The sequence below is a fragment of the Capsella rubella genome, unplaced genomic scaffold (genome assembly GCF_000375325.1).
Source record: "Capsella rubella cultivar Monte Gargano unplaced genomic scaffold, Caprub1_0 scaffold_1, whole genome shotgun sequence".
Classification (NCBI taxonomy): Eukaryota; Viridiplantae; Streptophyta; class Magnoliopsida; order Brassicales; family Brassicaceae; genus Capsella; species Capsella rubella.
Genome location: NW_006238923.1, coordinates 14,481,520 through 14,491,834, shown reverse-complemented (window position 1 = coordinate 14,491,834; position 10,315 = coordinate 14,481,520). Strand labels below are relative to the sequence as shown.

The 10,315-nt window shown below is 36.2% G+C and overlaps 1 protein-coding gene across 1 annotated transcript; it reads right to left on the bottom strand.

Annotated features, from left to right (window-relative positions):
• Positions 1 to 289: 289 nt before the first annotated feature.
• Positions 290 to 10,192, bottom strand: LOC111832406. Its single transcript, XM_023788715.1, has 5 exons — positions 10,069 to 10,192; positions 8,514 to 9,532; positions 6,040 to 8,397; positions 741 to 1,069; positions 290 to 611 (listed from the first exon to the last, which is right to left on the bottom strand). The coding sequence occupies exons 1-5, from the start codon at positions 10,190 to 10,192 to the stop codon at positions 290 to 292; spliced, it is 4,152 nt and encodes a 1,383-aa protein (XP_023644483.1).
• Positions 10,193 to 10,315: the final 123 nt, after the last annotated feature.

Genomic DNA, 10,315 nt, shown 5'->3' with positions numbered 1-10,315 from the left:
AGGATCGTGATTACACAAGACAACAAATATGAAACAGTCATAAGCTTGATTATCTTAAACCTACATAAATAAAATGAGATAAGGTAAAAACAGATACAAAAGGGTCCAATGTTTACCTAATGAGTCATGGAACTCCACTTCATCAAGCATTTGAACCAAGTTTTCAATATTTTCTGCATCCATAGTGTTTCTCATCCATTGTTGTAAACAAAGCAAAGCTTCAATCATATTGGGTGTTAAGCAAATTCTGTAAGAGTCTAAAATTCTCCCAGTTGTACTGAATGCTGACTCAGAAGCAACTGAAGACTTGAATGGCAAGAACATCCCTAGCAAGCTTAGATAATACAGGAAACTTCACACTATTACGCCTCCACCATGCTAGCACGTCGTAATCCATTCCCAAGAGATTTTTATTTCGCTTCACAGCTTTCTCCATCAAGTATATGTCGAACATACTACTAGCTTCCTCATTAGCAATTTCATTATCCATCTCATCATACAAAGACTCCCTGACATACCCATCCTCATCTGACAAATCAAAAAGCACTTCACTTGCTTGTTCTGAATCTCCAATATCACTTCTAGATCCACTTTGAGAGGAGGTGCTTAGCCTAGAGACATGCTTCTAAACCCTTCTGATTCCACAAATGAAAATGGCAGCTCATTAAGAACAATCAGCTCTTGCCGACAAAAATAAAAAAAAAAAAAAAAAAATAAGAACAATCAGCTCATTCACTGACCTTCTGAACAAATCTTTATCATGCTTCATGGCTGTGACTACACCACTAGAATCAGGCACCAAAACAGACTCAGAACCACTCTCTTTATAAGCCATGAACAACTTACATCTTTCCAAGTGATTCTTCATGGGAGTTGTTCCTGTTTTATTGCTGTCACATCCAATTTCCTGCCCACAATAGCGACAATTGCTAACTGGTTCTTCGGAATCTACATTCTCAACGAAATGTGCCCATACAGCTGATCTACGAGGAGGTATTATCCTTGTTTCTGGTGGAACATCACAGCTTGATTTCCCTGTTGTTGCCCTCTTCTTCTTCCCAGCTTCATTCTAAGTAAATATTTACCAAAACAATTGTTTGTCTTTAAAAATGTACTGAAAAATTTTCATAAAGATTATCAAATAAAATACAAAATTAATATTCCAAAAAAACTATTTAATTTTAATATAACCCGTGTATTTACGCTGGCCTAATCTAGTGTGTATGTAATTGTTTGCTTGTTGGTATTTGACCAGAGAGGTTTGGAACATTTAGGCTTATGTCTCCCTTGTTTAAGTTTAGACAATCATTTGTATTATTTTTATTTTTACTGGTTTGTGTCCATAAATGTACTTTTCATTTTTAATGAATATGGATACCAAAAAGAATAATAATGAATAAATAAGATTAGTAGTAATATATTTGAAAATATGATCATAGAATGAAATGATTAATAATATAAATGACTAGAAAAATTTGAGGTAAATTTATAAACAGATAAAAAATTATGAATAATAATTTATCGAGAAAATAGTCATTTCCTGCCTATGCAATTATACGTGATAGAATAGATTATGGAAAAGGGGTCTTTTGCAACAATTATATATCTCTAATTTAATTGTTTAATTACTTATTGATATATGGTGTTTTTAGAGTCTTTCACCTTCTCTTTTATGTCCATTAGAGTCGATTGTCGTGTTCTTGTCCGTTTTTTGTGTCTTTCGAGTTGTATTTCGAGTCATGTGCATGTGCTAGGCAGTTGGAGTGGAATTGGCGCATTTAGGACCCGTTTCGGGCAAGGAAGTGCAAGATTAGCTGATGCAGAGCAAAGACCGATTGGTCCAACTTCAGACCGATCGATCCCAGCATGCAAACCGACGACACATTCCAGAGACGAAGGACCGATTGGTCCTATCCCTCGATCGATCGGTCCCCCAACCCTATCCAAACCTTGGATCGATCGATCGACGCATCTAGACCATACCAGAAGCAAACAGATCGATCGATCCCCACCTTGGATCGATCGATCGACGCGCACGTACCAGACCAAAGACCAAACAATTGATCGGTCTAACATCAGACCGGTCCACCCGCCCGATTACCAAATTTGGTTTTTTAAACCGGACTTAATGTTATTTTCTGTAATGGGTATAAAAACCCAAGAGACCTATTTTCCATTCTACGCTTTCTATTTTAGTAGTTTCTGATTTTTAATTTGTAAGTAACAATTTGGGGATTGGAGATTTGTCCTTTTGACAATTTGGAGAAGATTTCTAAACTTTATTCTCATTTTAATCTATTGAATCATGTTTTCTTTCATGTCTGTTTGTTTTGCTTCAATTACTATGTGTGAGTAGTTTTTCAATTGGGATTTAGGGCTCTAAGTAGAAGATTCAATGAATTAGAGGATTCATTGCTTTAATCTATATTAACATTTCTGAAGTACCTTTTGGAAATAACCTTTTATTTTGTATTATTTGCATAATAAATCCTTGCCATTTAAATAAATAACAAACTTTTAAGATAAAATTTGTAATTAAATTACACCAGAATCGCAAAATTAGAAACTAATATTTAATACATTTAACAAAATTTCCTAAAATGTCTCCCTAATAAATTGAATATCTCTCCAATATCTTTATATGATCTTATTTGTTTTAAAATTTAAATTATTACATAAAACATAAGTATAATAAAAATACAAATTTTTTTCGCATATGTAGCAATTTGAATTTTTTAAAATGGACGTATACTACTCAATCGATAAAAGAAAAAACATATATGTATAACGTCCCACATCGGGTAGAAAATTTTAGACAATGGTTCGGAACTATTATAAATATGACTAATATGAAACTTAAATATCCAAAATCTTAAATGAAAGATTACAACAAAAAAAGTTTTACTAAATTTTAGGGAATCCAAAATTTTAAAATCTTGAATGGTTAAAAATGAGTTTTTGGAAAACAAAAACCAAAATCTCTTTCGAAATCTATAAAACATTCAAGGTTTATATTTTACATAAATATGATTTAACGGGTTTGAGTTTTATGTTTTTCTTACGGGTTATCTTACGGGTTAACATAACAAAAAAAAATAACAAATATAACTTAAACATAATTTTTTTAGTCCCGCCAGTTACAAAACAATATCCCGCGAGTTAAGTAATAAAAATAACAATCAAAAATACAACTACAGAATCTTTAAACACTGAAAAGGTAATAAAATTAACAAATATAACTTAAATATATATATTACTAGTTGTTGACCCGCGCTACGCGCGGGAAATTTGTAATTTTATTTATTTATTTTTTGTTATATATTTTTTTTTGTTTTGCAACGTTTGTTTTATTGTTCTTTATTGTTGTCATTTTTTGTTATTCTATTTTTTCATATTTGTTGATGATTTGTCCTCACGGTGTGCATGTGATGAATGATGTCATGGGATTTCCTCAGCAAAGACTTCAGAAGCACTGAGACTTCGGGAAGCAGAAAAGGATTGGACATATTATGTTTCGTTCAAAGGGGTTGTCCCAAATATAACTTTCCATATGTGGGTAAGTCACTTTGATAGATAGCTCACGTGGCAAATACTTGTTTCCTTGGGATAGATTCAGTCTTTCGAGTGTTGTCTAGATCATCTCTTCCTTTTTCTGATTTTTCTGTCGAGCTTTGGATGTTGGTATTTTCTAGGCTCTGCCTTTGACAGTGACTTTTCGCCTCGTCATCAAAATTACTCTCCTTGAACTCGACTCTCTTCTTCAATAATCTTTGCTCTCCTCCAGAAGCTAACATCTCAAAAAAAAGTCTACATCATTTGACGGCAGCGCAACAACGTCTTGTATAACTCTGAGCGTTTGTCTTTTTCAAGTTGATTGACCACAAAATTTGCAGTATCATATCGTCAAGGACACTAAGGAAACGTTAGCACAAGCTCATGCTTTTTTTTTTTAATTATACAGTAGCTTTTTTTTGTTTTTTTTTTTGATTATTTTCTTGTAGGTTTTCTTTTTGTAAAATCTTAATTTTAATTTTAATTATTTTACATTATAACTAAAAAAAAAAGATAAATGATGATGTGGCGGATGACGTGGCAGATGATGTGGCTGAAGGAGAAGAGAGCAAAGTTAACTTTATATATATATTATTTAGTCAAAACAAACGTCCCGCGGGTTAAAACCTAGTAGATTCTTATTTTATGGTGCTTCAGTTTACATGTTCTCAATGCTGAAATAGGATTGATCTATCTGTTTTAGAACTTACGCTTTTCTATATTTCAGAGATGTTCAATAAAAATGTCTGAATGAATGTAATTTGAGCATTATGTTTCTAGCCTGCAAGAGTTGATGTTAGAATGCTTTGTGAACTAAATGAACAAATTCGATAATGCGAATTTGACTAGAAAATTAGAAATGAGAGTTTAGTAATTGAGTAGTTGTTCTTAGCTCCAAAGTTTCTTAACATCGCCACCATCCCAACACTTTCTCAATCCGAAGAACCCTTTAGGTTTATATCGTTTCTTGCTATGAAGGTAATCTGGCTTGATTTTCATTTGTAGTTTTGTGAGCACAACAATCAGAGAAATGAAAGTTACTGACATGATAGACAACAATTTGATGGAGAGATTGTGTTAACGAGGAAGAAAAATGGCATTCAAGAACAGATTGCAACTGATGAAATCCCAATTTCATGGTTAGAGAACTGATGTATCTCTGTGAATAAAACAAAACTGGAGTCTCAGTTACATGGTTGTTATCAGCATGAGAGAACAAGAAAAGAAAACAGGTTTAAATCCGAATTAATTTTTTTATTTTTTTTATTTTGCTGAAATCTTATTTGTGATTTTTATAATTTGGTAAAAGTTAGGGGTAACACACATTTTTCTTAGAGATATGAAGTTACAACTGAGGAGGTCAAAGCTTCGTTGCTTTTGAAACTCAAGCATATCTACTTCACCAGAGTCCCCATTACTTTGACTCATACTCATATTTGTTGTTATAAAACAATGTTCTTGATTAAAAGTTAAAACACACATGAACACTTGGACCGGAACAGAAATTTGAGATATCTTAACAAATGTGGCTGTTTAGTGAATAAACCTACTTTTATGGTCCATCTAAGTAATTCTTTCTATCTTAAACTTCTACACTTTTTTTTACGTTATTTATTGCATCTCTCAGCATCTTGGCTATGAAACCAAAAAAAGATTGAATCGTGTATATGTGTATAGTCAGGAATAACGTGTTTGTTTGCATATGACGTGAGTTTTCACGCGAAGATGTATGTTATAAATGATACAAGAAAATCTTTGTCAAAAAATAAAAATAATAAATGATACAACAAGTGTTACAAACTTACAATCATATAATATGTATTTTGAAAAATTGGAACACTAGAATTGTAAGTTAATTTTTTTTTTAAATAACTTTATGACATCTAACAAATCTATTTAAGATTTAAAAGTACTAACATTCATCAGTATTATTTTTGCGTCCTCCTTATTTATTTAGTTCAATATTGTTTTATGAAAAAACATCTGCTAAAAAAACTAAACATATATTATAATTGATACCTAACTTCTTACAATAGTTTTAAAAATGGGCTTGTTAAAAATAGGTGCTGTAATAATCAAAAAACGAAAAAAAGAGGATCGATAACTGAAAAATTAGTTTTCCCTATTCTCCCATAACCAAGTTACACAACTAACCCTTAGCTGACTAAACAATAAATATATAAGTTCTGACGTATCCTATAAAAGGGTGTAGTGTCAGGTTAGATTTTATAAATAACCTTCTGACTTGTTCTTTTTTTTTTTTTTTTTTTGTCGCCAACCTTCTGACTTGTTCTGACAATACTCATAGCATTCGATAGTGACATGTGTGTTAAATAAACTTATTTCTAGCATTCGATAATTTATTTTTAAACATGTTATTTTTTTTTATTTTTTTTTGTCAACACCAAACTCATATAGATTAGCTCAAAAGAGCCAATTAGGGGGACAATTGTTAACAAGCTTAACCGAATGCGGTAGAGCACGCACATTGCGTGCCAGACTATCCGCTTTTACATTCGCACTTCTAGGAATAAGAGATAAAGAAACGGTAGAAAATTCTTCCCTATCACTATCGATATCCTTCAGGTATACAGAGAAAGCTGGCCACTCAGAAGGGGAAGACACCATCTTCACCAGATCGGAGCAGTCTGTTAAGAACTCTACATCTCTGAAATCATTCCCTATCATACATCGCATTGCCCACATCAGTGCTTCTACCTCTACATGGAGAGGAGAAAGGCTTCTACGGGGATTTGAAGCTCCCATCGAGATGGAGCCATCTTGCGAGTATTGACAGAACCATCCTAAACCTGCATTCTTATCTGTGTCTTTCCATGATACATCAATAAAACAGGGGTATCCTGAAAAAGCAGTGGATAAGTTAATATGTCTCCGTTTTACCGGAGTTCGTGTCACCGAGTTCACCGGGATGGTCTCCGAATCTTCAATCTGGGCCGCCATCCAAGCGTCCGCTTCCACTTTTGCAATCCGAGTCACCTCTTGAGGACATTGGTCCTGATTTTCAAAAACCTTCGCATTTCGTGCCTTCCAAATGTACCATAATAGCCAAGGAAATAAGCTACCGTGCCCATCTCTTGAGGACAACCTTAGGAGATAATCAATATTAACATATAATGATCCAATAGGGAATTGGATGTTGCCCACATGGATATGAGCCAAAGCCCAAGATTGCCGAGCAGGCGAGCATTCAAACATAACATGGTTTACCGGTTCCGATTGATCACCACAACGCATGCACATTTGATCACATAAAATACCACGATTGTTTAAATTAGCCGAGACCGAAATACACCCTGTCAGCACTTGCCACATAAAGTGTTGAATTTTTGGCGGGCATCGAACTTTCCATATATTTGCAATTAAAGGGACTATATCCGGTCCACTCACCTGGGGAATTATAATACCAGGATCAGGTAACCGCGATGTATGATAACCTGATTTAACCGTATATTTTCCATTTTTTGTAAAATGCCAACCAATGGAATCCGAAGTTGGGTAATTACCTACACGGATAGCACTTATCAGTTCCACGTCAGTTTGGGCAAAATTATCCTGGAGCACATCTATCTTCCAAGAGTTAGACGAACGATCCAGTAAATGTTGAATTTGTAGCGAAGGATCCATCAAGGATCCATTACTCAGAGCTGGTCTCGGGAATTGAGCTGGGATCCAAGGATCAGTCCACACCGAAATTGTGTGGCCCTCTCCAACTCTTTTAATAAGTCCTTTTTTAACCAGAGATCTAGCTGACATAATACTCCGCCATCCATAAGAAGGTGAGTATGACCGTAGTTGTTCCATCGGATTTGAGTTTCGATAATATCTGCTTTTAAAAACCTTTCCGAACAGGGAGTCTGGTACCTCCATCAAGCGCCATAATTGCTTAGCTAGCAAGGCTGTGTTGAAATCATTGATATCCCGAAAGCCTAAACCGCCCATCCTCTTACTAGAACATAACTTATCCCACGAACGCCAATGCATACCGCCTGTCGTACCGTTTGTACTCCACCAGTACTTTGCTATTGCACTTGTTAGTTTTGCTGTGACAGTTTTCGGGATTCGAAAACACGACATAACATATGTCGGTAGCGCCGATGCCACCGATTTAATCATCACCTCCTTACCACCCTTTGATAGCAGTTTTGCCGACCAACCATTAATATGTTTGTCTAGTTTCTCTTGAACAAATGAGAAAATTTTTGTTTTTGCGCCACCTAGACTCTCCGGTAGACCCAGATAGGACCCCATTCCACCCAAAGTATTTATTCCCAATAGTGCCTGCAGTTCTACTCTAATAGTCTCATCTACTTTATGCCCAAACTGAATCGAAGATTTCTGCAAATTAATCTGTTGGCCAGAAACTCGTTCATACCGCTTTAGGATCGCCAATATAACCGCACATTGATCCTTATTTGCCTTACAAAAAAATAGACTATCATCCGCAAAGAGGAGGTGAGTGATAGGCGGGCACTTATTTGCGACCTTAATTCCAGTTATCAACTTATTCCTTTCCGCTTTTCGAATGTTAACAATTAATGCCTCAGTGCATAGAATAAACAGATACGGGGATAGAGGATCTCCCTGTCGTAATCCTCTCCCTGGCCGTATAAAACCTTGCGAATGACCGTTAATAAGTATACTATATTCAACAGAAGTTACACAAAACATTATCCATGCAATCCATTTATCCGTAAAACCGAATTTCCGCAAAAGCCTATCGAGGAAAGCCCATTCAACTCTATCATAGGCCTTGCTCATATCCGTTTTAATGGCCAGAAAACTACTCTTACAAGAGGCATTAGTACGAAGACCGTGAAACATTTCCTGGGCTTTAATATATTATCCGATATTAGTCGTCCGGCCACAAAAGCAGACTGGGTTTCCGAAATGAGCAGGGGAAGAACCGTTTTCAATCGTTGACATAAAACTTTAGAGATTACCTTGTACCCCACATTACAGAGACTAATAGGTCGTAACTCCGTCATTCTCGTAGGACGTTCCACTTTTGGAATCAAACATAGATTCGTTTTATTTAACCGTTTATCAAAGATGCCATCCCGAAAAAAGGAGTTAACCAAGGTGGTCAAATCTTTTTTAACCACCGACCATGCCTTTTGGAAAAATAATGCAGTCATTCCGTCCGGGTCCGGTGCCTTGTCTGGGTGCATCATAAATAAAGCACTATGCACCTCTTCCTCCGTAGCTGGCGCCGTAAGATAACCATTTACTTCCTCTGTAATCATCATCGGGATGTCTTCCAAAACTTCCTCAAAATCTGTGGGCTTACTTGTAGTAAATTGATTCGTAAAGTACTCCTCCGCTAATTTACACACCTCCTTCTCATCCGATGACCAAATATTATTTTTATCAAATAACCCAACTAACCTGTTTCTAGCCCGACGCATTTTTGTTTGTGCGTGGAAAAATTTTGAATTTTTATCACCAACCCGCATCCACTTGTTCCTACTTTTCTGCTGCCAATAAATCTCTTCATCTTTATAAGCATTACGTACCCGAACTGTCAAATCGTAAACCTCTTCCGGTGTACAGCTATCCGATTCTTGGGCCTCGGCAAGTTTCTTCTTCAACTCTTCGATAGACTCCCGACCATAAGGAACCTGCATTTTCCGCCACTGTGAAATTTTGTGCCTACAGTTAACTAATTTATCCATAAAACCTGCCGATCGGGTATCAGAGAGACCATTCCACCCATGTTCAATAGCCTCACTAAGGCCTTCCTTCCCCACCCACCGTTTATCAAACATAAAACACCGCCTCCTACGTACTTTTTGTTGAGCCACAACAGCCAATATTGGTTTGTGATCCGAACCCACCATGGGCAAATATTCTAAAACCGTATCCAAAAAGATGTTCTGCCAATCCGCATTACCTAGAGCCCTATCCAACCTACATCTAATTGGATTCTTATCCCGCCAACCCCGCCAAGATAACCAATCCCCTATATAGGGAAATTCCAATAAACCACAATTTATAATCATCCCATTAAAATCAACAAAAGAGGAAGCATGCCTCAATTTTCCACCGGTTTTTTCATGATTACCCGTTATTTCATTGAAATCACCAATAAGAAACCAAGGGGAGGAGCGATTTAAACTAAACCTTAATAAACGCTCCCAAACCAAATCTCTATTTTTTGGAACCGGATCGCCATAAACAAAGGTCAAGTGAACCACACGATTATTAAAAGTCGCTTCAATATCAATTAACCGATTAGATTTGAATAAAAATGAAACATTAAAAGTATTATTATTATAGAAAAGAGCCAAACCCCCACTACAACCAATAGGATCAACCGTCACTACATTATTATAACCAAAATGACAACGAAATTGTTCTAAAAAGAGAAAAGATTGCTTAGTTTCCGATAAAAATAAAAAATCCGGCCGATGTTGCTTCCATAAGTCCTGGAGATAACCGATAGTCGCCTTATTTCCCAGCCCTTGACAATTCCAAGATAGTACTCTCATTTGTTACCCTTCGGTTTTGGTGGTTTACCACCGTTATCCTCCTTATCCATCTCCCGGTTTGGTGGGTTATCGGCTTCGTCGGTTTGTGTGGTGACCTTTGGGGCAGACCTCTTCCTCGGCGTTGTAACCATATTGGCGATTCTCTTCTTTGAGCTAACTCCAGCCAGCGGAACACCCTTCCCTCGCCTTCCTTTATCAGCTCATGGAACCTTCCTCGCATCGTCCTCTTTGTTGTCCTCCACAAGAACCAACTC